The 26,899-nt window shown below is 65.1% G+C and overlaps 11 protein-coding genes across 11 annotated transcripts; 6 read left to right on the plus strand and 5 right to left on the minus strand.

The window, feature by feature from the left end:
• Positions 1-461: 461 nt before the first annotated feature.
• On the minus strand, positions 462-2,768 carry PFL1_02030 (uncharacterized protein; the record flags this gene model as incomplete). Its single annotated transcript, XM_007879541.1, has 2 exons — positions 462-730; positions 911-2,768. 2 exons carry the CDS (start codon positions 2,766-2,768, stop codon positions 462-464), a joined length of 2,127 nt encoding a protein of 708 aa, XP_007877732.1.
• Positions 2,769-3,062: 294 nt separating this feature from the next.
• On the plus strand, positions 3,063-3,840 carry PFL1_02031 (uncharacterized protein; the record flags this gene model as incomplete). The annotated part of the gene is made up of 3 exons (XM_007879542.1): positions 3,063-3,344; positions 3,455-3,566; positions 3,692-3,840. The coding sequence occupies 3 exons, from the start codon at positions 3,063-3,065 to the stop codon at positions 3,838-3,840; spliced, it is 543 nt and encodes a 180-aa protein (XP_007877733.1).
• A 398-nt stretch (positions 3,841-4,238) lies between these two features.
• PFL1_02032 (uncharacterized protein) lies at positions 4,239-6,211 on the minus strand (the record flags this gene model as incomplete). Its single annotated transcript, XM_007879543.1, has 2 exons — positions 4,239-5,851; positions 5,986-6,211. The coding sequence occupies 2 exons, from the start codon at positions 6,209-6,211 to the stop codon at positions 4,239-4,241; spliced, it is 1,839 nt and encodes a 612-aa protein (XP_007877734.1).
• A 1,158-nt stretch (positions 6,212-7,369) lies between these two features.
• On the plus strand, positions 7,370-8,752 carry PFL1_02033 (uncharacterized protein; the record flags this gene model as incomplete). Its single annotated transcript, XM_007879544.1, has 1 exon — positions 7,370-8,752. One exon carries the CDS (start codon positions 7,370-7,372, stop codon positions 8,750-8,752), a length of 1,383 nt encoding a protein of 460 aa, XP_007877735.1.
• A 312-nt stretch (positions 8,753-9,064) lies between these two features.
• Positions 9,065-10,529, minus strand: PFL1_02034 (uncharacterized protein; the record flags this gene model as incomplete). The annotated part of the gene is made up of 9 exons (XM_007879545.1): positions 9,065-9,181; positions 9,337-9,447; positions 9,538-9,632; positions 9,724-9,731; positions 9,809-9,882; positions 9,990-10,051; positions 10,158-10,214; positions 10,308-10,321; positions 10,405-10,529. The coding sequence occupies 9 exons, from the start codon at positions 10,527-10,529 to the stop codon at positions 9,065-9,067; spliced, it is 663 nt and encodes a 220-aa protein (XP_007877736.1).
• Positions 10,530-10,937: 408 nt separating this feature from the next.
• Positions 10,938-11,552, plus strand: PFL1_02035 (uncharacterized protein; the record flags this gene model as incomplete). The annotated part of the gene is made up of 3 exons (XM_007879546.1): positions 10,938-10,998; positions 11,101-11,176; positions 11,279-11,552. The coding sequence occupies 3 exons, from the start codon at positions 10,938-10,940 to the stop codon at positions 11,550-11,552; spliced, it is 411 nt and encodes a 136-aa protein (XP_007877737.1).
• Positions 11,553-12,420: 868 nt separating this feature from the next.
• On the plus strand, positions 12,421-14,682 carry PFL1_02036 (uncharacterized protein; the record flags this gene model as incomplete). Its single annotated transcript, XM_007879547.1, has 2 exons — positions 12,421-14,361; positions 14,515-14,682. The coding sequence occupies 2 exons, from the start codon at positions 12,421-12,423 to the stop codon at positions 14,680-14,682; spliced, it is 2,109 nt and encodes a 702-aa protein (XP_007877738.1).
• Positions 14,683-18,383: 3,701 nt separating this feature from the next.
• On the minus strand, positions 18,384-19,630 carry PFL1_02037 (uncharacterized protein; the record flags this gene model as incomplete). The annotated part of the gene is made up of 5 exons (XM_007879548.1): positions 18,384-18,442; positions 18,532-18,565; positions 18,715-18,745; positions 18,847-19,008; positions 19,110-19,630. The coding sequence occupies 5 exons, from the start codon at positions 19,628-19,630 to the stop codon at positions 18,384-18,386; spliced, it is 807 nt and encodes a 268-aa protein (XP_007877739.1).
• Positions 19,631-20,683: 1,053 nt separating this feature from the next.
• PFL1_02038 (uncharacterized protein) lies at positions 20,684-23,159 on the plus strand (the record flags this gene model as incomplete). The annotated part of the gene is made up of 3 exons (XM_007879549.1): positions 20,684-20,887; positions 21,030-21,495; positions 21,598-23,159. The coding sequence occupies 3 exons, from the start codon at positions 20,684-20,686 to the stop codon at positions 23,157-23,159; spliced, it is 2,232 nt and encodes a 743-aa protein (XP_007877740.1).
• A 697-nt stretch (positions 23,160-23,856) lies between these two features.
• On the plus strand, positions 23,857-24,681 carry PFL1_02039 (uncharacterized protein; the record flags this gene model as incomplete). Its single annotated transcript, XM_007879550.1, has 1 exon — positions 23,857-24,681. One exon carries the CDS (start codon positions 23,857-23,859, stop codon positions 24,679-24,681), a length of 825 nt encoding a protein of 274 aa, XP_007877741.1.
• Positions 24,682-24,985: 304 nt separating this feature from the next.
• Positions 24,986-26,635, minus strand: PFL1_02040 (uncharacterized protein; the record flags this gene model as incomplete). Its single annotated transcript, XM_007879551.1, has 4 exons — positions 24,986-25,391; positions 25,481-25,995; positions 26,132-26,468; positions 26,556-26,635. 4 exons carry the CDS (start codon positions 26,633-26,635, stop codon positions 24,986-24,988), a joined length of 1,338 nt encoding a protein of 445 aa, XP_007877742.1.
• Between the last annotated feature and the right edge of the window lie 264 nt (positions 26,636-26,899).

Consider the following 26,899-nt stretch of genomic DNA (forward strand, 5'->3'; position numbering starts at 1 on the left):
AAAACGATGCTACGTTTCCCGACCACCGATCGCTTCATCCCCCGCCCCCTCTCTCTTTCGGGGCGCTTGGGCCCGGGGAAGATCCCGGGGATGGAGTGAGTCGTCCATCCAAACGTGTCGGCCAGCCGGCCCCGCGACACGAATAGCACAAAAGCATAGGCCCTCTTTTTCTCCAGCGCTGCGCTGCGCTGCGATGCGCTGATCGACCCCGATGTCGATGCCGATGCAGATGTCGGTGCACGTGCAATACCATGCGATGCCGCAGAGCGAATCGAGAGGCGGCGCGAATGCGAGAGGTGGTGCTGTGCGGTGCGGTGGATGATGGTCTGAGCGATTCGACCGATAGTTTTGGATGATACGCTCGACGCGGCAGAGTGGTTGGTGGCAAAAACAAGGAGGGGCGGCGGTGGTGCTGATACAAACGAGTGCAGCTGGCCCGGGACGGCGGTGGCGAGAGCGGATCAGGTCTTCCGTGCCCCTCTGCGACCCGACCTCGTCGATCCGGCAGGTAACTGGGCCGCAGCCGCCATAATGGCCTCCTCATCGCCCGGCGCGACGGCAGGAGTCCAGACCATCTCGTACCGCGGTTTCGTCGCCGGCGTCGTGGTCGTGGAAGGCGCTGACGGAGAAGGGTCGTTGGTCCTTCTTTCTGCTCTCGGCTCCGACTCGACGGCGGGCATCGACGCTCCGACGACGCTGGCGCCGCCCTTGCCCGCTCCCCTGGTCCGGGCTGGGCGGGATGATGCGGCGGAGAGTGATGCGAACACGCCCGCGGCGCCCGCTTCGTCCTCGGCTTGGACGTAGCAGCCCAACTCGATCGGCGCCGCCCCCCGACCCACCATGAGCGAAGCCAGGCCAGAAGGATCGCCTCGCCTCTTACCGCCCCTCCTGCCTCCCTTGCGTCGCGCACCATCACCATCGTCTTCCTCCCCGTCGTCGTCCCTGCCGCCACGCTCGCCATCGTCGTCGTGCGCCCGCCTCTCCTTGTCGCCCATCTGTGCGTCGATCTCCTCCTCGCTCCGGCCGGTCCAGATGAAGCGGCTCTTGAGCACGTCGGTGATGATCTTGTACGCCTTGGCGTTGGCGTACGGGATGCCCGTCCGCGGGTCGCGGTAGAGGGCGGGCAGGCCGGTGATGGGGCAGATCGACTGGCGCGGTCGTAGCGGCCGGTTGCGCGCCGGTACGATGGGCACAGAGGACCACGAGCAGTGGTCGCCCAGCAGCACCCGGAAGTCGTCCTCCCACGTCCAGTCCTCTGGTGTCCGTTCGACAGAGAGGACGGTGCGCGCTTGCAGCGGCCCCCACTTTTGCGCAGCAGAGTCGTCGCCGACTGTTGCTGCTGCTGCTGCTTTGTCGGAGATCGAGGTAGGCTGGGCGCTGCCCGTTAGCTGGACCGGGCCGGAGGAAGAGGCCTGACGTGCGTCCTGCTGCGCCTTGAGCCTCAAAGCTTCTGCCCGAGCGGCCACAGCAGGATCCTCTGTGAGATCTATTGCGGTGGCGAGGGACGGTTGCGTTGGCATGGGAGTTGCTGGTGCTGGTGTCGATGGTGCTGGCGGGACAGCTTCTGTTGGTTGCAGTGTTGCTGGGAGCGGGGGCGTGCCGGGTTCCTCGGAGGGCTGCTTGTCGATGGCACGTTCAGATACAGCAGCCTGTTCGGCTTGGTTCGATGCTGCAGTGGCCTCTTGCGACGTGCGGGGCCTCTGGTCGTCGTGAACGGGATTGATGATGGCGGTCTCTGTCGCTCTCTCGGGCTCGTCTTGTCTGTGCTCGTCAACATCCATTCGCTCTTCGTCACCTTGCTCGTCCTTGGATTGCGTCTGGCTGCGCGCAGCGTCTGTCCTCTCTGCCTGGTCATTGTCCTTGGGCTGTCTCCCTTGATCGTCCTTGCTGTCGTCATCGTTCGTCTCGTCCGCTTGCGTTGAGGTTGAGCTGGAAACGAGCAGAGGCCTCAGTCCAACGCTGACCCAGCGTACGAAAGGGCCCTGTATCCGCTCCTTCCTCACCCTGTCCTTGGCCCGCCGCGCTTCTTCCTGCTGTAGGAACTTCTTCAGGCTCTCGCGGTTCTTCTCCTCTGTCTCGAGTGCCTCTGCGATCAGGGCGTCCTGGGTAAGCTGAGGTCGTCGTTTCGGTGCGTGGCGAACGGGGAGGGCGGCCTTGCGCTCTTGTGCCTCGCGCAGCTTTTCCTCGACCTCGAGCTTGTTCTGGACGGTGGCGCTGCGGCTGCTGGTGCGCAGGCTGCGCGGGCCTGGCGAGCCGGTTTCTGACGTGTTGGCGGTTGATGACGGGTCGGCGTGCGAGGGTGCAAAGGCGATGCGGCGCCGCTTGGATCCTCGTCGGGACGAGGCCTCGCCGTCGCCGCCGTCGTCGTGATCTGCAGCCTGCTGGTCTTCTCTCCGCCTGTCGCTTTCCCTCCTCGCAGGCTTCGGAGGTGGTGGACGTATGGCGGGACGGCGGACGTGGACGGGCACGGCCTTTGCCCTCTTGGCCTTCCTCTCTGCGCGCTCAGCCTCCTCGAGCCTCCTCTCTCCGGCCTCTTCATCGTCGCTCTCTCCACCGCCTTGTCCGTCGGAGCTGTCGCGGTCAAAGTCGGAGTCAAATACGTCCTGCTCCTCTTGCGCCTCGAAGTCGATGTCGTCCTCGACCTCTTCAAAGAGCTCGTCTCGTTCCAGCTCCTGTTCCAGCAGCGCCTTCATGCGGTTGCCGGCCGTGCTGCGACGGGCGCGGCCGTGGACCAGCATGTCGGCGTCTGCGTCTCCACGAGGTGCCATCTCGGGAGAAGATCGAGCTTCGGCGGCCAGGGTCGAAGCGAGGTGACGTTGCGAGTGAGGCTGTCGTGTGTGATTGAAGGCGGTGGTGGTGGTGGTGGGTGGGGAAGCGACTGAGTTGGTTGCGAGGCCATGCGAGGCCAGGCCAGGCCAGGCCGAGGGTCCATCCGTCCTCTTCCGATTTCCGAAGCTGCCGTCCTCGACCCTCCAGAATTCAAGGGTCGCGCATCTCGACCCTCACCCACACCACCACCACCGCTTCACCCTCCCTCTGCGTCCGGCCCACGTCACCCCGCCATGGAAGCAGCATCGATCGCGCGCAAGTCGAAGCTCGAGGCGCTGCGCAAACGAAAGGCGGACGAGGCGGCCGGCCTCGTCGATGCATCGGCCAACGACGACGGCGACGGCCGCGACGTCGGCCTGATTGTTAAGCGCCACTTCCGCAACTACGACCCGCAGACGGGACAGGTCCGTCGCTTCGGCGGTCCCAAGGACCTCAAGGATACCGTCGAGGAGGCTGTCAGGGGCTTGCAGGAGCAGACGATCGCGCTCGACGATCTCAAGAGGGCAGAGGAACTTGTGAGTCGCACTGCCTCCGCCTTGTTCTGCGCGAGCACAAGCACGTTCGGTTGGACCTTTCCCAGCTGACCGATCTTCTGTGCCTTGATCTATTGCTCGACGGCTGCTAGGACCTCACCAACATCGCACCCAAACGGGCCAATTGGGACCTGAAACGCGACATGGAGCGGCGTCTGCAGAAGCTCCAGCGCAGGGACAAGGAGGCCATCCTCATCCTCATCCGTACGTCCCTCTCCCCCTCCCTCTCCCTTGGCCTCCGAGATCATCTGTCGGACCTCTTCCAGCCGTACTGACACTCTGCGTTGTCCTACGGTTTGCCCTCGCCATCCCGCCCCCTCGCCCGACAGGCCAGCGCATCCAGGCCCAGCAAAAGGCCGCTACCGGCTCATCAACCTCTTCCGTCCAGGCCGACCTCACTGCCGCCACCGCAGAAATGGCCGCCACCGCCACCGCAGACGTCGATGCCGCAGACCTCTCCGACTCCGACGACGAGTGATGCAATCGTTTTCCCCCGTACACCCTGCCTTGAGGCGATGCCTCGATCCAGCCTGGCCTCGCCCTGTACTTGTACCGTGCCCGTCTCTCTCTGAAAATCAGGAAGCCCCCTTGCACCAAGTCCGTTGCTCATGTGCGCCTGACATCGTCAAGGCCAGCGAGAGAGTCGATGCTTGACGAGGCGGGTCGGATTGCGACGGCATGCAGCATCGCAAAGGGGAAAAATCGGGGTCTATGGTTACATCGCAGGCCGGCCACCTTCCACGGCACGGGCCTGCGTTTTGGGTGCAGCGAATCGGAGAGCAAGAATCAGGGGTCGAGCACGGGCAAGGGCGGAAGCAGAAGCAAGGGCACACAGGTGGGCGTAGTCGTCGCCGCAACACAGCGCCGCTTCCGCCGCTATCGCGACCAGCCGTTGTACAGCCCGATGTCGTCTGCGCCGTTCATCGGCCCGCTGCAGCCCGTGGCCTCGGGCTCGTCGTTCTCCTCGTCGTCGTCCTGCCCCAGCCGCCTCTTGCGCTGGCCGTTGGCGCCCGCCGTTGCCGCCGCCGTCGCGGCAGGCGTCTGGCCGGTGACGACGGGCTGGGACGCCATCTTCTCGTCGTTGGCGCCGTCGGCGGGCGCCTTGACCTCGATGGCAGCGCCCGCCGCAGCCTGCTGCTTGGCGGCGTTGGCGTCGGCGATGGCCGGCACCCTTCCGGCCGCCTTTTTGAGCTTGGCGTTCTCGCTGCGCAGGCCCTCGAGGTGCGCAATGTAGTCCTGGTCGACACCGCCGGTGACATAGTGGCCATCGAAGACGGAGCAGTCAAACTGCTTGAGCTCCGGGTTAAACTGGCGCACGCTCTCGATGAGGTCGTCGAGCGTCTGGTAGATGACCATGTCAGCGCCAATGTACTCGGCCACCTGCTCGACGGTGCGGTCGTGAGCGACGAGCTCGTGGCGCGACGGCATGTCGATGCCGTAGACGTTGGAGAAGCGGATCGGCGGCGCGCACGAGGCGACAATCACCTTCTTGGCGCCGGCGTCGCGCGCCATCTGGATGATCTCCTTGGATGTCGTGCCTCGGACGATTGAGTCGTCGACCAGCAGCACGTTCTTGCCGTCAAACTCGAGCGCCATGGCGTTGAGCTTCCTCCGCACGTTTTTCCTGCGCACGCTCTGTCCGGGCATGATAAAGGTGCGGCCGACGTAGCGGTTCTTGACAAAGCCCTCGCGGTAGGGGATGTTGAGGTGCTGGGCCGCCTGGAGCGCAGCCACGCGCGACGTGTCCGGCACGGGGATGACGACGTCGATGGTCTCGCCGCGCGCCTCGAGCTGCCTGCGCACCTCGTCGGCGAGCTTGTCGCCCATGGCCATCCTGCTGCGGTACACGCTGACGCCGTCGATGACGCTGTCGGGACGCGCAAAGTAGACGTACTCGAAGATGTCGGGCGCAAAGGTGTAGGCCTGCGGGTCGGCCGCCTTGGGCGTCAGCAGGCGGCGCGAGACGGCGTGCTTGGTGATGATGACGGCCTCGCCCGCCGCGATGTCCTCAAAGTTCTCAAAGCCGAGCGCGTCCGAGACGACCGACTCGGAGGTGAAGCAGTAGTCCTTGCCGTGGCCCTCGATGGGCACGTCGGAGCTGCCGGCGCCGAGGGCGGGGCGCGAGCACATGCCGAGGGGCCGGATGCCGTTGGGGTCGCGGAAGGCGATGATGCCGAACCCGGCGAGCATGGCGACGCAGGCGTAGCCGCCCTTGCACTGTTTCATGAGGTCGCGGATGGCGGTGAAGATGTCCTCCTCGTTGATGCGGAACTTGCCCGTCTTTTGCAGGTTGTTTGCAAAGATGTTGAGCAGCACCTCGGAGTCGGAGTCGGTGTTGATGTGGCGGTGGGCGTCGGCGTCGAGGAACTTGCGCAGCTCGTCGGTGTTGATGAGGTTGCCGTTGTGGGCAAACGTGATGCCGTAGGGGCTGTTGACGTAGAAGGGCTGCGCCTCGGCGTGGGCAGAGGAGCCGGCGGTAGGGTATCGGACTGCGACGCAGCAGGGCCGGGGGAGGCAAGGGGGTGCGGAAAGGCAGTCACGGTCCGAAGGCAAGAGGAGTGAGTGCGCGATACGCAGCGATGGCAACCAAAGGTGCCGGCCTACCGCTGCCGCTGCTGCTCACCATGACCGATGCCCATGTTGCCGACGAGGCGGGCGAGGGCGTTGACGTCAAAGACGTCCCTGACCATGCCGTTGGCCTTGCACTGGTAGAACCTTCCTCCTGCACCGCAGGTGACGATGCCCGCCGCATCCTGGCCGCGATGCTGGAGGAGAGAGAGGGCCTCGTTGATCTCGGGGGCCGCGGCCTGGTTGGCCGCAGCGAGGAGGAGCGCGGTGATGCCACACATGACGAGGGGCGGAGGCGGGGCTTCAAGCCGAGGGCGAGGGCGAGGGCGAGGGTAGAGGACGAGGGGCAGGAGGAAGAAGAAGAGGACGGAGGAGGAGGGGAGCGGGGTATCGAGATGGCTGCCCGGCGGGGTGAGGATGATACCTGGAAGGCGAGAAGAAAGGTGGCAGCGGGGCAGGGCTGCAACCCCTACCTCGCCCTCGCCTCGCCCGCACCCAGCCACACCAGGCCGGATCTCTCCCTCTCTTCAGCCTTTCAGGCCAGGACTGCCTCCCCACGTCGTGCTGTGAGCTTCTTGCCTTGCCTGCTTGCACCTGCACCCACACGGCCTGGCGCCGCGGCTTGCCCGTCGTGCCTAGAGAAGCAGCAGCCAGAGGCAGCCGTGGCCTTGGGCAGGCCCTCGTGCGCGACGGGGTGTGCAAGTCAAATTTTTCTGGCGCTGGGCCAGGCAGGCAGGCCAGGCCAGGCCAGGCCAGGCCCTTTCGTGGCTGTCGCTCTCCGCTCGGCCAGAGTCCGGCGCAGCGCCAACGCCGCCTGCCTGCCAGCTAGAGAGGATGGGCTTCAAGCGAAGAAAAAGCAAAAGAGAGCTCGCCCGCCTGCCTGGAGAGCCCGGCTTTTCCTGGCCGCGGTGACTCGCGTTCGGCTTGCAGGCGTGGCGTACGGCAGACCCTGACTGCGCTGGCGGGCAGGCGGGCAGGCGGGGGCAGAACCGGCCAGCCCACAGCATGAGGGCCGGGGCCGATCTGGCCGCACCGCTCTCTCTCTTCTCTCTCTCTGTGCAACCCATCGGGTCTCGACTCGCCTGGCCCGATCCGTTTCCGCACGGCAGCAGCGAGCAGCCAAGCCGGGCTGCCAGCCCAGCCAGCCTGAATTTTTCGCTGCCGACGATGGCCTCGAGACGAGAAAGAGGGAGTAGTGTAGTCGAGTGTGGAGCTGCAGCTACAGCGCAGCTGCTCGTCGGCCCTCTCTGTCCGACGAGGCAAACAGCGCTGCGGCCACACACATGCTCTCGCCGCCTCTCTCTCAGCTCCCTCTCGCCATCTCACGACCTACTCTCTCGTAGCTGGCTCGCATCGCACACCCGCAGCGTGTCCCAGCCCCTCGCCACTGCCACACCCTCACACCTTCCTCCGCGCCCCTCGCACAGCCGACGCCAACCATGGCCGCCACGACGCAGCAGAACGGCGGCAGCGCCACCCCGGCCGAGCTCGCTGACAAGCTCGCTGCCACCTCGCTCCCCACCAACGGCACAAACGGCGACCACAAGGCCGACGACAACGCCGCCGCCGCCGACAGCGACGCCGATGACGACGACGACGAGCCCGCTGCAAACGGCGGCGAGGGCGCCGCAACAAAGAGCAAGAAGAAGAAGAAGAAGAACAAGAGCGGCGCCGCCAAGCGAAAGGCAAAGGCCGCCGGCACCCAGACCGAGCCCCCGACCATCGGCGTCACCAAGCTCTTCCCCAGCGGCGTCTTCCCCGTCGGCGAGATCCAGGAGTACGACGAGTCCAAGTTCGACGACAACCGCAAGAGGGAGACGGGCGAGGAGCGGAGAGAGCGCGAGAGGCTCGTCCAGCAGGAGGAGGGCTTCGACTACAACCTCATCCGACGCGCCGCAGAGGTCCACCGCCAGGTGCGCCAGTACGCCCAGCGCACCGTCAAGCCCGGAATGACCTTTACCGAGATCGCCGAGCTCATCGAGAACGGCACCCGCGCCCTCGTCGAGGAGAACGGCATGGAGTCCGGCATCGGCTTCCCGACGGGCGTCAACATCAACGAGTGCGCCGCCCACTTTTCGCCAAACGCCGGCGACAAGAACGTCCTCTCCAAGGGCGACGTCCTCAAGATCGACTTTGGCGTCCACGTAAAGGGCCGCATCGTCGACTCGGCCTTTACCCTCAACTGGGAGCCCACCCACGACCCCCTGCTCGCCGCCGTCAAGGCCGCCACCAACGCCGGCGTCAAGGAGGCCGGCATCGACGCCCGCCTCGGCGAGATTGGCGCGGCCATCCAGGAGGTCATGGAGAGCCACGAGTACGACGTCAACGGCAAGACGCTCAAGGTCAAGTGCGTCCAGAACCTCAACGGCCACAACATCGGCCGCTACGCGATCCACGGATCCAAGTCGGTCCCCATTGTCGCCATGCCCAACCTCGAGACCAAGATGGAGGAGGGCGAGTACTTTGCCATCGAGACGTTCGGCTCGACGGGCCGCGGCTACGTGACCGAGCAGGGCGAGTGCTCGCACTACGCGCGCAAGGCCAAGCTGCCCAAGACGATCCCGATCCGCATCCAGAGCGCCCACAGCCTGCTGCGCACCATCAACAAGAACTTTGACAGCCTCCCCTTCTGCCGCCGCTACCTCGACCGCGCCGGCGAGAAGAACTACCTCCTCGGCCTCAAGCACCTCGTCCAGCTCGGCGTCGTCCAGGACTACCCGCCCCTCTGCGACATCCCCGGCTCCATGACGGCCCAGTACGAGCACACCATCCTGCTGCGGCCCACGTGCAAGGAGGTCGTCTCGCGCGGCGACGACTACTGAGCGTCGCCCATCCTCGGCGGGCCCCTACCTCGGCCCTTGGCCCACGACGATAGCAGCGACCTTGGGCCAACGATCCACCCTCCTCGGCCGGAACCCTCTTATCGACGATGAAAAAGGAGGAGGAAAACCCCCAAAAACAGACAATCGACGACCCGACACCCCGACTCACCTATCGCGATCTAGCTCCACACGAGCCCCTCTGGCTGTCGTCGTCGACGGGCGGCCCTGAACACACCCCTCCTGTACAGCTCTACTCTCATATCTGCAGCATGCGCATCTCGTATCGACCCAAGAACCTCGATCCTCGCTCCGCTACTCGTCCTCTGCAAACTGGCTGTGCATGTCCTCGGGCGGAAAGACGCGGGTGGCGGCTTGGCGGTACCGTGTCAAGTCGGGTTGGGAGAAGCAGCAGAAGATGACCTTGTCGATCTGGCGGCGGCGGCGGCGGCGGCGGCGGCGGCGGCGGCGGCGGCGCGGGAGGGGAGGAGGGGTACGGGGAGAGTCTGGTCAGCCGGGGATGATGCCGGTGATTCGACAGAGGAGTCGAGGCAAGGACGACGACGACGACGACGACGATGACGCACCTTGTCGCCCTGTCCCTTTTGGTCGAGAAAGTGCCCGACTTCGGACAGAGCCTCGATGCAGGCCGACTCGAATGGATATCCGTAGACGCCCGTCGAGATTGATGGAAAAGCCTGCGAGGGTGGTGGGTGCCCGTCAAGCGCGTCAGACCTGCCTCTTGTGCCGTCGCCTCCCGGAGCGATCGATACAGGGATCAGACTCACGATGGACTTGACGCCGTGTCGCACCGCCTGGTCGAGACTGGTTCGGTAGGCGGAGCGGAGGAGGCGAGCGGATTCGTCGCTCTTCGATGCCGAGTCTGTTGGCAAGAGGACGACGAGGGTCAGTCGGTCAGCAGGTTGATGATGATGCTGGCTAGACGGGAGCTGCAGATCGCTGGCGTCACTGACAGACAGGGCTGTTGGAAAGATCAGGAGATGAGCCCGTCAGCTTGCACTCTGACTCCGAAACGGCTGATCTGGGCTCAAGGCTCACCCTACGGTATGGATGACGTGTTTGGCAGGGAGGTCGTAGCCCTTGGTCGTCTTGGCCTGTCCGGTCTCGCAGCCCTGCTCGAGATGCGGCCATGCCCAGCGTGCGGAAGAGGAGGCAATTACTTCCTGCTGCTCTGGTGCGGACCGAATGGAGAGGGAAGGAGGGAGCGGCGACCACTCACGTTGAGGCCGCGGCACTCTTCGAGCAGCTTGGGACCGGCGGCGCGGTGGATCGCACCGTCGACTGGCAGGCGCCGTGGATCGAATCGCGTCGAGTCAGGTCAAGGCTCAGTCTGCTGAGCGTCGCACGGGTCTGACACATCGGATCAGGTCGAATAGTTGCGACTCACCGCCCCCACCACCGAGCAAGCTGTTGTTGGCCGCGTTGACGATGGCGTCGACCTCGACTGTTCCTCGCCGAGGTGAGGGGTGTCCGAGCTACATGTCAGCGTGCGGCACGGTGCTTCATCAGGATCACGGAAGTCTGCAGCTAAGCTTACGTTTGGTGATATCCCTGTGGTTCCGAATGGCAGCGAGGGGATGGGTCAGCGGACGGTGAGACGCCACCGAGGTCGAGGCAGACGGCGAGTCGCTCACCCCTGGTGGAAGGCGACCTTGTCGGCAAAGGGCCAGATGTGGTCCGCCAGCTCGTTTGCTGCGCAGGGGGCCACTACGCCTTCTCGGTAAGCGGCGGCGAGTGTCTGGATAGCTGTTGCTCGCATCGTGGGCGTATCGATGACTATGGGTCGGGGAGAGAATGGTGGTGCGGGATGGCGAAGAGGAGGAGAGGAGCCAGGCTGAGCGAGGCACAGGCCAGCCTCCCAGTCGCATGTGCGCGGGTAGCGCCGAGTCCAAGTGTGGAGGCCTTCGGAACCGGCACGCCTTTGCTTTCGTCGCTGCGACGGCGAAAAAGGCGTTGGGCCGTCAGTCTGCCAAGCAGAGGGCCCCCCGGGGTGGCGGGCCAACTCGACCCCGCTACTTTGCCTGCTCACCAACATCGACACCACCTCGTCTTGCCTTGCCTCGCCTTGCCTCGCCTCGCCTCGCCTCGCCTCGCCTTCCAACCGCAGCCTCACCCTGTCCCAGCAGCACGCATCGCCCACGCTACGCTCCACCACGCCACCGCCACCATGCCGCCGCCACCAGCTCAGATGCAGGGCATGCCGCAGGAGCAGACCGTCTTTCAGAAGCGTGAGTGCCGACCGTCGCTGGTCTTCCCCTTGATGTGCACTGCTGACTGCCCAGTCACATCCTTGCCCCGCACCGTCCTGCCCTCCTCTTGCCGTCTGACAGTCCGGATGGGCGCCATGATGGGCACCCTCGTCGGCCTCACGATCGGCTTCATCGGCGGTGGCTTCCAGATCCTCCGGTGCGTCTGCAAACCTTTTCTGGCCTGACCGCGTTTGCCGTGCAAGCTGACACTCTGTCGCTGCCGTTGATCTCGCCTTTACCCTACCGATCCCTCTCCCAGCGCCGGACCGGGTCCCAAGGGAACGCTAGCCACGCTATCGCAGTACATGCTCTCGTCGGGCGCCACGTTTGGCTTCTTCATGTCGATCGGAACCGTGCTCAGGACAGAGGACGGCCCCGCCGCCATCCAGGCGCCCGTCCCCTTTGGCGCCGGCAGGGAGTACGTCGAGAGGATGAAGAGGATGGCAGACCTCTCCGAGCGCCAGCAGTGGAAGCAGGCCGCGGCGGCCGGCGGCGTCGAGGTCGACGACGAGTGGATCAGGTTCAGGAACTAGACGCTTCCCCTGCCCCTCGCATCGGCCTCCTATCTGAGCTGGTCCGGTCCGGTCTGGTCTGGACCGCACCTGCATCCGCACCACTCCTTTGCCGCCGCCATCATCGTCCTCTTCCGGCCACCGGCGCTCTGTCTCTTCCAGCCCTTTGTATACTACAACCACCATCCTGCCCGCTCTCCACTGCGCGCACCGTTCCGGCCTGTTGCGTAATGGCGGAGCTCCTCCAAACCTTGACAACGGCGAAGCAGCCAGGACGTGTGTCGCTTCGTGTCGCCATATGGAACGACTAGAGATGACGATGATGATGATGATCCATGGGTAGCTCTGGCAGCAAGGGCTGGGATATGAACAGAGCAGGGCAGACGGCAACTGGGCGGGCTGCTCCGTGACCGCCGTGAGCAGCGGGACGTCTCTCGTGCGAAAGGCGAGCCTCGCTCTTTCAGCCAGTCGTGTGAGTCAGGCGCAGGCAAGCAGGCCCAAGAAGAACCTCGAAGCTCAGAGGCACAAGCAACAGGCAAGCAAGCGAGAGGCAAAGGCAGGCAGATGGCGTGTGGAGCAGCGTGCATGCTGCAGACAGGCCAGCTCGAGATGAGAATCTCGTCGTGGTGGTGCCATTCGGGTGAGCGGCTCTACCTGTCTTATCTCTCTTCCACCACGCCTTCGACACGCCACGGCCGCCACCATCGTCGTATACCCTCGCACCGCAGCCAACTCCGGCCCGTCACCGGGACTCATCCTTCTGGCCCTCACCCAACACAAGGACCAGCTGCAAATCCAGGTCCAGCGTCCTCAAACAGCCGCACCACCCTGCGATAACGACCGAGCCGCCAGACGACGACCAGATCTCTGCCTCTCTAGGAGCAACACCATGTCGCCAGCACCATCAGCTTCGACGTCGGCATCGGCATCAGCCTCGACGTCGACCTCATCCCAGCCCAGCATGACGCAGCACCCCTCCCACGTCACCACGCGGATAGCACGCTCGGTGGCGGCCGACCGCCCCTTTTGGTCTTTCGAGTTCTTCCCGCCAAAGACGACCCAGGGCCTGGCCAACCTCTACAGCCGCGTGGCCCGCATGCGCTCCAACCTCGACCCAGCCTGGATCAACGTCACCTGGGGCGCCGGCGGCACCACCACCGCCAGGTCGCTCGAGCTCGCAGCGCGCGTACAAAAGGGCCACCTGCACCCGGACCTCGATCGGGTGCGCGGCGAGGCCAACGACGTCGAGCAGGGCCAGGCTGGCTTCACGCGCGTCAACGGCGGCGACGCAGACACTGCCGTCGGCCAGGACGCTTGCGACGTCTGCCTCCACCTCACCTGCACCAACGTCGAAAAGGAGGCGCTCGACGCCACGCTGCAAAAGGCAAAGGAGCTCGGCGTGCGCAACATCCTCGCCCTCCGCGGCGACCCTCCGCGCGGCCAGGAGTACTGGGTCGCCGCAGACTCGCGCTTCCAGCACGCCATCGACCTCGTCCGCTACATCCGCCAGGAGCACGGCGACTTTTTCTGCATCGGCGTCGCCGGCTACCCCGAGGGCCACGCCGACTACGTCGACCGCGACGTCCAGCGCGACATTCGCCACCTCAAGGCCAAGCAGGACGCCGGCGCCCAGTTTGTCATCACCCAGCTCTTTTACGACGTCGACCAGTTCCTCGCGTGGTACCGCGACTGCCGCGCCGCCGGCATCACCATCCCCATCCTGCCCGGCATCATGCCCGTCCAAAACTATCTGAGCTTCCGCCGCATGACCAACCTCTGCAAGGCCAAGGTGCCCCAGCCCGTCCTCGACGCCCTCGAGCCCATCAAGAGCGACGACGCGGCGGTCAAGGAGTACGGCGTCTCGCTCAGCATCCACATGATTGCGCGCATCTACCTCGAGTCCGACATCCGCGGCTTCCACCTGTGCACGCTCAACCTCGAGAAGAGCGTCGAGCGCGTGCTCGAGGGGCTCGGGTGGCAGGCCGACCGCGGCGCCGAGGCCGATGACCTCTCGGGACCCACGGCCGCCCTCGCCGCCGATGGAGATGCAAGCGCGCCGCCGCCGCACAAGCACCTCGAAGCGACGCGCAACCAGATGCTCTCGGACCGGACGGGCCACAACACGCCGCGCGACCTCAAGCTGACGACGGCCGAGGCGCTGCGGCGCACGCTGGCGCGCACCTCGAGCTCGTACCAGGTGCCCGAGACGTCGACCTGGGACGAGTTCCCCAACGGACGCTACGGAGACTCGCGCTCGCCCGCCTACGGAGAGATGGACGGCTATGGCGTGTCGCTCAAGGTGCCGCCGCAGGACGCGCTGCGCATCTGGGGCCATCCCGTGGCGCACGCCGACATCTCGAGGATCTTTGCCGCCTACCTCGAGGAGCGCATCGCCTGCATCCCGTGGTGCGACGCGCCGCTCATGGCCGAGACGGTGCGCATCCGGCCGCACCTGCTGCAGCTCAACCTGGCGCCGCAAAACTGCCCGCACAACGGCGAGTGCAAAGGGTGGTGGTCGGTCGGCTCGCAGCCCGCCGTCGACGGCGCACCCTCGACGGACCCGACGTTTGGATTCGGGCCCAAGGGCGGCTACGTCTTCCAGAAGGCGTTTGTCGAGGTGTTTATGAGCACAAAGGACAAGGACGCGCTGGTGGCCAAGATCGAGGGCGAGGGGCGCGGCGAGGTATCGTACTTTGCGGGCAACCGCAGGGGCGCCTTCCAGAGCAACCTCGGCGAGGGCGAGGTCAACACCGTCACCTGGGCCATCTTTCCGGGCAAGGAGATTGTGCAGAGCACCATCATTGAAAAGGAGAGCTTCGAGGCTTGGAGGGTGAGTAGGCCCCTCGGACACGGTTCGGCCCGGTCGTCGTTTGCCTGCAGGCGGCGGTCTTGCTCGACGCGGGCGGACGAGCTGACGCGACGCGAATCCGTTTTTTCACCCCCAATCGCCCCTTTTTTCGCACCGCGACGCGACGCCGAGCAGGAAGAGGCGTTCGCGATCTGGTCCGAGTGGGAGCTCCTCTTCCCACCCGCGTCGGCGACGCGCCAGCTGCTCCGCAACATCGGCGAGGAGCGGTGGCTCGTCACTGTCGTCCACCACGATTACAAGGACGTCGATGCGCTCTGGAACTTCCTCGGTTGTAGTACCTAGTCAGCCAGACAGACGGCGGGAGCGAGCCAACCCTTCGGCCGTCCAAGAGTCGGCGGGCGGGCGGGTGGAATGGGAATGATGATGATGACGAGTATCCGGGACCGCTGCCAACGGACCCCGAACGGGGCCACGGGGACGGGGATGGGGGGACGGGGATCGTCCAGCCACTTGGGCGATCACGGGGGGAACGGGTTTATTTTAGGCCGCGTTCTTTAGAGTGGTGCGCCAACCACTTGGGGGGGATCCAGCCACTCTTGGGCGATCCAGCCACCGGGGGGAGGGATTTATTTTAGGCCGAGATCTTTAGAGTGGTCGCCAGCCACTGGGGGATTATTTTGTGTGCTCGCTCGCAGGCGGCTGTCTGAAGGGAGAGAAGGGAAGGAGGAGGAGGGAGGAAGGACAGGTCTTTATACCTTCTCATCTGGTCCATGGGTCGGGGGAGGACAGCCGGAGGTAGGGCGGCAGGGCGGCAGGGCGGCCAGGAAGGGGCCAGGCCCTGGGGCGAAGTGCCTCGGGCAGGGGCAGGGCACGCGGTAAATCCGTGATAGAGGCTGGAAAACGGCGATAGACCGCAAAAACATCAGTGTCCGGAGCTAAGCTATGGCGGAGGGCCGGAGGTATCGGTGCAGGAGCTACGGTATCGCCGGGCTCGGCCATACGGGGACAGCCTTACGGCCGTAGCGTGCCGTTTGCGCCGGAAACGGATATATCAATGCACGGAGCTAAGCTTAGCGCCGGACGATCCCAACGGAAACGGAAGTAAGGTCTCCGCTGATGCGGTTTATCGCCTGATCTCGGCGGTAAGGCGCAAAGATAACGGAGGTATCGGTATCCCGGACATAGCTGCGTGGCGGGCTGAAGGTAAACCCCGGGCTGCGCGTGGGCCCCCGTGCCTGCAATATCCGAGGTCCTGACGAAACCGGCGATAATTTAAACTCCGTCCGTCCACGTGGCCGGAGCTAGGGCGTAGATCCAGGGCAGGCGCGCGAAAATTCCGTTTCCACGGACGTAAGGGTGCCCGCCCGGGCAGCCTTATGGCCGGAGGCCCGATATCCCCGTGCAGATAAGGAATACACGCAATCTTAGCTGCAAGTTCCGGCGCAAAAGGGCGAGTCCAGCCCGGCGATATGGAAATTCCAGGAGATAAGCACGGGGATACCGCCAGCTGGGACCGATATCTCCGGGCTGCGCACGGGCGAGGAGGTAGGCGCAGGCGCTAGAGCAGTGTGCCTCGCAGAAAGTGGTGGCCGCGCTATCCCCGGATGGAATCCGTTCGCCCGGAGCTAAGGGCCCGCCTGCGCGCGAAAATTTCTGCCCTCGACCGACCCATGGACCAGATGACAAGGTATATAATCCTACCGTTTCCTCCTTTCCTTCCTTCCTTCTCTCCCCAGACAGCCGCCTGCGAGCGAGCACACAAAATTATCCCCCCCCCAGTGGCTGGATCGCCTAAGTGGCTGGATCGCCCAAGTGGTTGGCGCACCACTCTAAAGAACGCGGCCTAAAATAATCCCCCAGTGGCTGGCGACCACTTCAAAGAACTCGGCCTAAAATAAACCCCTCCCCCAGTGGCTGGATCGCCCAAGTGGCTGGATCCCCCCAAGTGGTTGGCGCACCACTCTAAAGAACGCGGCCTAAAATAAGTCCCAGTCTGCGTTGACCAAGCATAGCGGCGCATCGCAGCCCTGAAGGGCGCCCCGTAAGGATACCGAGGGCGCCTTCCACCCTAGTCCCCAAGGATGGCAGCGCCCCTTTTGTGCCTCCCTTTCAATCTCGGGCCGCGGCGGCAGCTCGAGATTGTATTGGTTCCGTTCCCCTGGGCCGCGGGGCCCCTCTTCACCACGAGGGCGGCCGACGCCACAAACCCTAGCATCGCATGTGGGTGCGGCTCGACTCGTACGTGCAGTACCGCCTCGGTCCCGCCCTGACACCATCCATCCGGGAACGGATGCGGGCGCACTCGACGATGTTGCAGCGAGCGAGCCGCGGCACGATGTGGGCCGGCGAGGGCGTGGATGGGTTCCCGCCGAGGCAGCAAGGGCGGCGGCGACGGCGCGCCCCTGCTTTTCCGGTCGAAGACGGGCCCTTCCCAAACGCGCGACGCGTATACGCCTGCACCCCTACAGGCCTGCCTGCAGGAGGCCTGCCCGTCGCGTGCACGCAACCCTACTGCCTGGTGAAAGCAGGCCCGTCGCGTGGCCTTGCCATGGCAGGCAGGCAGGCAGGCAGGCAGGCAGGCAGGCAGGCAGGCAGGCAGGCAGGCAGGCAGGCCCGGCTGGGAAAAGTCGCTCGCACCCACTCAGGATCAATACAGGGCCCGCTGGCAGCAGACCTCAGGCCGCTCGAGCAGTCCGAGCTCGCCTTGTATCGCTAGCAGCGGGGCGTCGAACCCGTTTCACTCCCACAGGCTAGGGCAGCTGACTCGACCGACGTGGCTCGATCCCATCGAGCAGCTTCGAGGCAGGCAAGCGGCGTGCTTGTGGGCGCGGGGCGGATGCGTGGGTGGATGTTGGCTCGCCTTGCCCGCCCCCCGACGAGCCCCCATGTCCACCTGACGTGCCAAGCGCGACGCGACTCGCGCTGATCCGGCCCTGCCTGCCTAGCCCGCGCCGCCTGGGCCTGCCAGCCTGGCCTCGTCCCTTCCGACCCCGGACGGACGCGACGAACTCGCTAGGCCATCAAACAATGTCATAGCCAGACTACTGGCCAAGCATGGAATTGCCGACAGACAAGTGCCACACTCAAACTCTGCAGGCGCATAGAGGACCAGACGGTAGGCTACAGTGAGCTCGCTTGGCATGCTGACCGCCCTTTGCCGCCATCCCCAAGGATGGCAAGGCCGTCGCTGCGGCAGTTGCCCAGACGCGCGACCGCGCTTGGACGGGGCGGACGAGGCAGGCCCGGCCGGGCACCCCTGCCCAGCGGCCAACGCGGCGTGCCAGGCAGGCCAGACCTGCCAGGCAGGCATCCGCCCCCCTACCTGCTCAAAGCCAGGGTCCAAAGGGAAGCGGGCAGGCAGCGGCCCAAGCCGATTAGAAAGTCCCGCTGCAGGGAACTCTTAAAGCTGCTGGTCTATTTCGGAATCGCGACAGGCTGGGTGCCTTGAATCTGAGTTTAGAGTTGCAGGCCGGCAGGCCGGCCTGGCCTGGCCTGGCAGGAATTGCAGGCGCGACGACCGGCCCCCAGGGACCCCCGCCCATGAACCAATTCGAAAGGGATATAAACCTACCCAACCCTCCCTCGCCCCTTCCTTCCCTTCCTCCTTCTCCCCGGGGCAAGCGGCAGCGGCCCCCTAGGATAACGAGCGACATCGACCCTAGCAAGGCGGCGGCAGCCGACCAAAAATAAATCCCAAGTCAGCGGCAGCAGACTTTCCCCCGTCCAGGGCAGCTGGCAGCAGCCCTGGATGATCCATCCCCGTCCGGGACCGCCCTCCTCCATCCATCATCACAACACGCTCGAACGGGATCGGTCGAGCTCGGCCCCGTGCTGCTCGCGCCATCCGATTGGTTCGAGCCACTCGTCGACCCGACTTCTCGAGGGCGTGCTGTCGCGAAATCGAGTCTCCCGGCTGTCGTTCCAAGGCGGCCTGCGTCGGACGCCGCCGTCGCGCTTTTGACGGCGGCGCGTCTGGGTAGGGATCTGGACGCGTCTGGTGAGGGAGCGTGTCGCGTCAGGTGAAGCAGCGGCGAGGTTGGCACCTAGGCCGGCTTGGCCAGCTTGTCGGGCTTCGTCGACGCCGCCGCGACGGGTGTTGGCTCTGTGCCCGAGGCGAGACGAGAGTCGGAGGGCCACAGAGAGCTCGTCAGCTCGTCACTCGACCTTTCGAGCGGCTGTGCGGCCACTCACTGGACCCTTGCTGCACCTGCTGCTGCGACTGCGACTGCAGGGCTGCATCCGCGGCAAGGGATGTCGGAGCTGGGTGGTGCTGCAAGCGCAGGACACTCGCAGCGGTGGCGAGCGCGAGCTTGCTACAACGTGAGCAAAACGTCGACGCCTCATGAGGCCGGACGATACGGCCGCGCAACTCACCACCGGAGTGGCAGAAGGGTGCCAGTAGTACCTGTCGAGGCGGTGCAGGAGACCTCGACTGCCTTGCCGTCAGTCAGGCAGCCCGCGACCTGACGATGCAGGAGACGCGCAATGCAGGCGGCATGCACTCACGCCTGTGGGGGAAACGCAGGCCCAGGACACCCGCTGTGGCCGCCTCCGTGGGGCAGGCTGCTGCAGGTGCAGGCCGTTGGCCTCGATACTCCGGGCTGGCCGTTGACCTTTGTGATGAGGTCGAAGAACTTGGACAGCTCGATTGTCCCCTCGACGAGGGCTCTGACGTCGAGACGGGGGCAAAACGGGCAAGCATGCTCGGCCAAGCCTGGTCAGCCGAACGGAGCGCCCCGTGGTTGTGTTGGCTCGCCCTGCCTGCTCACGGCTGCTCCTTGCTTTTCTGGTGATTCTGTTGTTGCTGCTGCTGCTGCTGCTGGTTGTTGTTGTTCTTCGGCTGCGGCTGCTGCTGCTGATCGTTCTTCTGCTTGTTGGCCGGCGGCTTGATCAGCTCCGCCTTGCCATCGGGGTGCAGCTTGAGGTAGGGCGCATCGGCAGCTGGGGCGGGCGCAAACTCGATGCCGCCCTTTTGCGTGTTGAAGACGACGTACTGCGGGTTGTCGGTCGACATGCCTGCCTTCTTGATGTACTCCTGGTACAGCTGCGCTCCCGACCATTCGGATGGCTCGGGTGCGGCGAGGACCGCGGTTGGCGGCGGTCGTGACGCCTTGGCCGAGCCGGCCGTCTCCTGCCCAGCCATGACTGCCTCTGCTTCCGGGGTTGGCTGAACGCTCTCTACGCTGGTCGGTGTGCTCACGCGCGTCGCGATTCGATAGAGGACAAAGGCACAGGAGATGAAGGTGATGAGAGCGCCAAAGATTGCGCCGTAGACTGATCCCGATGCCATGGCTGCGACCGGGAACAGGCGCTACAGGGAAGCCGGCTGAGCTTGTGGCAAGGAGGTGATGAAGGTCGTCGAGATGCCGACTCGGTGAGAGCAGAAATGTGCGTGGTACGAGTACAAGAAGGAGACCCCAAGGCGAGAAAGGAGCAGCTACTCTACGATGCACCTACTACCTCTGGCCGATCGGCCTGCCTGGCCCAAACACTAGTCTGCGCCGTGTGGACTCGCGGTCGCGCGCGGTCAAGGTACAGAAGGACGCGGGCAAGACGGAGACCTCATTTGGCGGCTCGGCGCAGGCGTCCGCTCTCGGGGCTAATGGCGGTGGGCGTGCTCTGATTCGGCGGAGGAGACGCGGCCGCTCGGTGCCGCCTCCTGCTTCTGCGGCGGCTGATCGATCCGCTTGACGGTGCGAGGTCGATCATGTTCGCGATGGCAGCGAGGAGGCTGGCAAGGACCGAGGATGCGCATCGAGAGAGTGGCCAAGCGTCGTCGTCGAGCAGGAACGCCAGCCGCGAACCGGCCATCCACCGCGCCGCAGAGAGAGAGTAGCAGCTCAGCTCAGTCGGCTCAGCTCGGGCCATGCCGCCCTCCAGCCGGCAGGCGGTGCAGAGGGCGAAGGCAAAAAACCTTGGCATCGGGCAAGGTGGGCCGCGGTCGGGCTCTTGAGCGGAGGCAGCCGAGCGTCATCAGTCTCCTGTCTCGGCTTGCCCGCCGGCCGGCCGCCGCCGTCGCTCGCAACTGCACTGCCACCACCACCACCACTAAGACTGCGCTCCCACCCGTCGCCCAGCCCCTTTGTTACACAGCCTCGCCACCTTCCACCATAGCCAACTGCCGCCCATCCAGGCCTCTTCTCCCATTCGCCCTCATCTGCCCATCGGCAACTCCCCCACACGCCTTGCCGAGCCCATACATAAGGGGAACTCGTCTGCGGCCAACGAAGCTGGTCCCCTCCGCAACCACGCCGTTACCGGACCCCATCCACCACCTTGCACATCGACGCCTCACTGCCGTCGACCGACCGAACGACCAACGGACCTCTCTGCCCCGCACGCCATGTCCTTCTTCAAGAAGGCGCAGCAGCAGATCGCCCACACCTCGACCGTGCCCGTCCTCGGCAACCAGGACTTGCGGGCGCTGCAGGATGTCATCTCGAGCGAAAAAGACTTTATAAAGACCAACACCAGGGCCGCATCCGACTATAAGAAGAACGCAGAGGCCATCAAGGCGTGGTCCGTCGAGGAGGGGCCCGACCTCAATGTGAGTGGCCGCTCGCTAATGTCCTGACAGAAGGGAGTCGACGGCTGCACTGGAGCCTGCTGCTGATCATCGATGGTCTTCTCGCCCTCGTAACCGCGCACCTGCTGCTACTGCCGCCGCTGCCATTGCCACCGCCGCACAGGATGTGCTGGGCAAGTTCTCGGTCCTGATGGACAACTACACCACCTCGCAAAACCGCTTCAACACCCACCTCGCCACCGTCCGCCTGCACTTCAAGTCGATCCGCACCCGCGAAGAGGCGCTCGCCGACTTAAAGTCGCGCAAGCGCTCGCTCGGATCCAGCATCGAGAGGGTCGAGAAGAAGCTCTCCAAGATGGGTCCCGAGAACAAGGAGCTGATGAAGGTCACCACCCAGCTCCGCGAAATGCGGACCGAGATGGACTCCCTCCGCATCGAGGTCATGGAGGAGGAGGCCGCCATCGGCGACTTTAAGCGGCGGACGACAAAGGAGGCACTCAGCATCAAGTGCGGCGGCCTCCTCGAGATGGCAGAGAAGCTGACCATCATGGCCGAGATCGGCAAGCTCATGCTCGGCGAGATCCCGCTCGCCACGACAAAGGCTGGCATGCCCCGCGCAGAGTACTACGGTGAGTCGGGGCCGATGCCGCCTGCCTGACTTCGTCGCACAGCCGCCTTGCGCTGCGAATGCTGACCATTCATATGCCTTTTCTCGCTCAACATCCGCACAGGCTTCGCCAAGACTGAGCAGCTCCTGCAGGAGGCGACGCGCAGCATCGCAGACGTCGGCTTCTCCCCCGTGGGGCCTTCGCCAGGGATCCCGCGCTACGGCAACGAGGCTCGTGAGACAGACCTTGCCGGACTCGAGTCGCCCGCCACCCACCACGACGAGGGTTACAACCCCTTCGGCGCCGCCGCCGCCGACGTCTCGCGGACGCAGGGTTCCATGGCACCCTCGATGGCTCCGGGAGACGTGGCCAGCACGCCCATCTACGCCACCCACGCCTCCACCAGCCGCTGGAACGCAGACGTCCAAGCTTCGACCTTTGACTCGAACGGACTGCACGACCCGGCGGCGGACGAGTGGGGACAGAACACGAGGGAACATCACGAGGGATCCGCGGCGAACCACAGCGGCGAGAACGGCTACGATGCGCACAGGTCAGAGCACCATCCGGACGCGGCGTACGACGGCTTCATGATGCAGAGCAGCGGATCGGCCCAAGGCGCAGCGCCACCGCAGGCGCAGGCCGGGTCGCCGCACCAGAGCGTCGGGAACCATCAGCACGCCGGTGACCAGGACTCTCTCTACGCCACCAGTCGAAGGGTGTCGGCGGAGGCTCCGCAACGACGCGGGACCCACGACACCAACGAGGGCCACGTTGACCACAATACCGGCATCGCGGATGTCGCCGCTACCGAGACGACCGCCGCCCCGCACATGGCGCAGTCTCAAAGCAGCGCGGGGTACCCAGGCCTGGGTGCGCCAATGCTGCCGCCGCTCCGCACATCCACGCCGCTCCCCTCGGATAACCTCGACGCTGCCGTCACTGTCGCCAGCCCGGTGCCCGCAACCTTCGGAGCTGCTGCGTCCTCGTACGATGTGGCACCTACGACCAATGCCGCTGGCGATTCGAACTACTTCCAGTCCGTAGGAGGCACGCGAGCCCATCAGGAGGCCTTCCGCCGTCCAACCTCGTCGAGCGGATCGGCAATGGGTCCCGGGTCCCGGGCGTCGACGTACGGGTCTCTGGCGGCCGGCGCGGTCGGTGCTGGCACGCCAGACGGAGGGAAGAAGGTGACGGCCGCCGCTTTCCGTCGTGGCTTCAACCGGGCGCCTAGCGCTCAGGCGCTGCCCGCCCCTCCCGCGCAGGTTGGTCACGAGAACACCGGTGCAACGACCCCCGTGCCGCCAGGCGGTTACACCGGTTTCGACTCGGCGCCCGGTGGTGGAGCGACGCCCGAGAACGAGTACCCGTCGTCGTCGTCGACGCAGCCGCTCCACATCCAGAAGCGCAACTCTGCGATTGGCGCGGCAGCAGCTGCGGGCGCACCTGCCGACCTGTCCGGACGTCGGTACTCGATCGAAGACGTGAGCGGTTCAGATGCGCCTGCGCCGCCGTATGGATACCACGGCAATGGGGGCAACGACGGCCACGAAGCGCCAGGGCCGCACACTGGCGTCTACGGAGGGCATGGTGGCAACCAGGCCCCATTGCCCGCGCCTCCGGCCACGTACGGTGCCTACGCCTCACCAACAGCGCCGCCGCCGCCGATGTATGGCAACAACTGACCTAGCCAGTCGGCCTCGCTAGCTGGTTCGCGAGTCAGATGAGCCTCCGGCGTTCGGCGCAGCGTCTCGCTCTTTCGCCTCCGACCCTGTGCCCTGCCCGGTGGGTCAGATCTTGTTCGTCTTCTTCTCCCTTCCCTTACTCGAGATACCAGCCACGTCTTGTTATAACGGTCCGTACGCTTTGCGCATGTGACAACGATGCTGAATGTGACCTTGAAGCGCGCTTCGGTCCGCTTCCGAGCCTTGACTGTTCGGCTTCACCCTAGCTAGCTGGGGTCGTCGACGGGGCGTAGCGCCGCTTCGCCGCGGCCGGCGACCGACAAGGTACCGGGATGAAGGCGGCAAGGTTTAGCGGCTGCGCAGGTCCATGACCACCCATGCCTGTGCAGACAGCGTGGTGCTAGCCGGGGCGTAGCCGGGCAGGGCAGGGCGGAAGGGCGGACGTCGTGTGGTGCACCTTCCCGCTCGACCTCTGCGTGCTCGCCCTCTGCGCCATGGGACGTATACAGTCTCCAGCCCATCTTCCTCTTCTTCCTCCATCCTCCATCCTCCTCCTCCCTCCTCCTCTATCCTCCTTCCCTCATCCCTTTCGCTCCTCCCTTCAACCCCCTTCCACCTTTCCGACCGGCTATCGTCACCGTGACACAGCATCCTCTCGACACGTTCTCTCCGAGTTCGCACCGGCACACGAACCAACATGTCGTTTCCTCCTCCTCGTTTCCCCTCTGAACCGGTCAAAGATTCGACCAATTCGACCAGCAGCGCTATCTCTGGCGTTTCTCAGCCTACCAGGCTGATCATGGAGCGACGAGAGGACGGCCGACCCATCATATCGCGTCCCGTCCCGCAGTCGGCGCCGAGTCGACTGCTCGAGCCTTTCCGAGACCCGCCGAGCCGCTTGCAACCGATGCAGGGCTTCGTCAACTCGGGCGCCAAGCGCAGCTTTAGCACCTCCAACGCCTCGGACCATTATGAGCCCAAGGGCAATGGCGACGGCGCTGGCGACGGAGAGAAGAGGGGACGCGAGCGCGAACAAGTCGAGCAGAGGAACGGCCAGCCGGTCGAAGCGCCGTCGCAGAAGCGTGCTAGAATCGCCGGTCCCTCTGAGTCCAAGGGCCAGAACGAGTCCACATCCGACGACGACGACCAGAGTTCGCAGGATCGCTGCCTGTACGAAGCTCATCGGCACGACAGGGAGCGAGAAGAACGGGGTCGCCCGGCAGCTGACGCCGAGGTGTTGCCATCGCAAGACGAGCCGGGCCAAAAGCTAGACCACCAGGCCGAAGCGAATGCAAAGCTGGCCGCGAAGAAAGCCGTGCTGGCCGCAAAGAAGAAGGTGCTGGCCGCGACGAAAGAGGAGCTGGCTACGGCGCAAAAGGTGCTGGCCGCGACGAAAGAGCTGGCTGCGGCACAAAAGGTGCTGGCCGCGACGAAAAAGGAGCTGGCGCAGGCGCACGAGGAGATCAGGAAGCTCGAGGGACGAGGCGACGCCAAAGCGGACAAGGCCTCAAAGCCCCACTAAGAGCAGGGACGCCAACCAAGAACGACGTGATCTCGAGGTGTCGCCCGCGTGAACGGCCTCGACGCCCCCATCACGACGAGACGAGCACGTCAAAAAGTGACCGAGAGTTGCGCGCGCCAGCATCCGTGCACATTACCATCCGTAGAGGCCAGGCCAGGCACGGCAGCGACTTTGGAAAAGCCGGCTCTCGATGTGATTGTATCGCTTCGCGTTCGCACGGCCACCCGTGGACGCCGGCAACCGACAAAAGACGTTCCCACCTCTCTATGATCTTTGACTCTGGGCCGTCTGCTGCGTGCGCGCCTCAGATGGCGCCTTTCCCCAACGGGCTCCACGGCGTCTGGCCATCCTCGAGCACCGGCGTGGCCTTGGGCGTCTGGTCGGCCCGCGCCGCTTGCTGCGACGACGCCAGGGGCGTACTGGCGCTGCCGCCGACGGCGTCACGGAAGTAGTTGGAGGGCGCCGGCGGGTCCGGGTCGTTGTAGGGCGATGGCGGAAAGGCCTGGGTCGAGCTCGACGGGCTGATGCCCCGCGATGGCGGCGCGCTGACCTGGAGGCTCTGTCTGGACTCGGACGCCGACCGGCTCATGCTGCCTTCCCCCGCGGCCAGCTGCAGGTCTTGCCCATGGCGGTAGGGTTGCGTAGTGTCATAGGGGATCTGGTTGAAGAGGACCGAGACCGACTCGCCGTAGTGCGATCGCCGAATCGTCCTGAGAACGGGGGGGAAAGCGCCGGGCAGCAGCAAGTCAGCAAGCCGGTCCGCGCTGGTCGCTCGAGTGAGCCGCGCCCCGAGACTCACTCTGCGAGGACATGGGAGATGTCGATCTCCTCGATCTTTGGGCATTTTGCCCGGTTCATCGACTGGGGCAGCGTGTTTGTGACGATGAGCTTCTCGAGGCGGCTCTTTGCGATCCTCTCGAGCGCCGGGCCGCTGAGGATGCCGTGGGTGACGATGGCGAGCACCCGCTCGGCGCCGTACTCGATCAGCTGGGCCGCGGCGAGCTCGAGGGTGCCGCAGGTGTCGGCCATGTCGTCGACCAGGATGGCCGTCTTGCCCTCGACGTTGCCGACGAGGACCATGCGCGAGACCTCGTTGGCGCGCTTGCGCTCCTTGTGGAAGAGGGCAAAGTCGAGCTCGAGGCGGTCGGCGAGCGACGTGGCGCGCTTGGCTCCTCCGGCGTCTGGCGAGACGATGACGGCCTTGTTGCAGTCGACCATCTCGCGGATGTACTGGAGCGCCGCGGGCTCGGCGTAGAGGTTGTCGACGGGCACGTCAAAGAAGCCCTGGATCTGCGAGGCGTGCAGGTCCATGGTCTATAAAGGGAGCGATTGGGCGTCGAGAGAGGGGACGAGGACGAGAGGAAGACGGGTGAGGAGGGGTAGGTGATCAGCCAGGGCGCGGCACGATGGGGCCGCGAGAGCGCAACTCAAGATCGAGGCCAAGACTCACGATGACGTGGTCGCAGCCGGCCTTTTCGAGCATGTTGGCGATGAGCTTGGCGGTGATGGGGGCCCTGCTCTTGTCCTTCTTGTCCTGGCGGGCGTAGAAGAAGTGCGGGATGACGGCCGTGATCCTGCGGGCGCTCGCCGTCTTGCAGGCGTGGATCATGATGAGGAGCTCCATGAGGGCCGTGTTGGGCGAGGCTGCGACGCCAGTCGGGGTGGGCGAGACGCACGACGTGTTGATGATGTAGACATCGTGCTCGCGGACCGACTCTGCGATGCGCACGATTGACTCTCCCGAGTCGTTGCGAGTGACGGTGGCCTTGCCCAGCGGCTGTCCCAGCCTGGCGTGGTCGGGCGGGGATCGACACGAGACGGGGGTGAGCGCGGGTGCAAAGCGCAAGACGGCCGCCTCGGCGTACGCAGCTCACCTCTTTGCCACGAGCTGTGCGAGCTCGGGATGGCTGGTCCCCGAAAAGACCTTGATACCTCCACCGCCGTTGAGCGACATGATGGGCAGAGCTCGAGGTCGGTAGAAAGTGTGGGGGAGTAAGGAAGAGGTGCTGAGGGAAAGGGCTGGGTCGACTGCGCAGGTCGAAACGACTCGGGAAGAGAGGATGCGGGCAAAGGGCGAGGCGGTGCCAGCGGCGAGATGAAGCCGAGCAAAGGTGGGTGACCAGGATTGAGGTGGTATCGAGAAGGTCGCACGACGGCACCGCTTCCGAGGGGCCCAAAGGAGTCAGCGGCCCACGCCCGCAATAGAGTTTTTTGTCCC

Source organism: Pseudozyma flocculosa, assembly GCF_000417875.1.
Source record: "Pseudozyma flocculosa PF-1 unplaced genomic scaffold scaffold00005, whole genome shotgun sequence".
Taxonomy (NCBI): domain Eukaryota; kingdom Fungi; phylum Basidiomycota; class Ustilaginomycetes; order Ustilaginales; family Ustilaginaceae; genus Pseudozyma; species Pseudozyma flocculosa.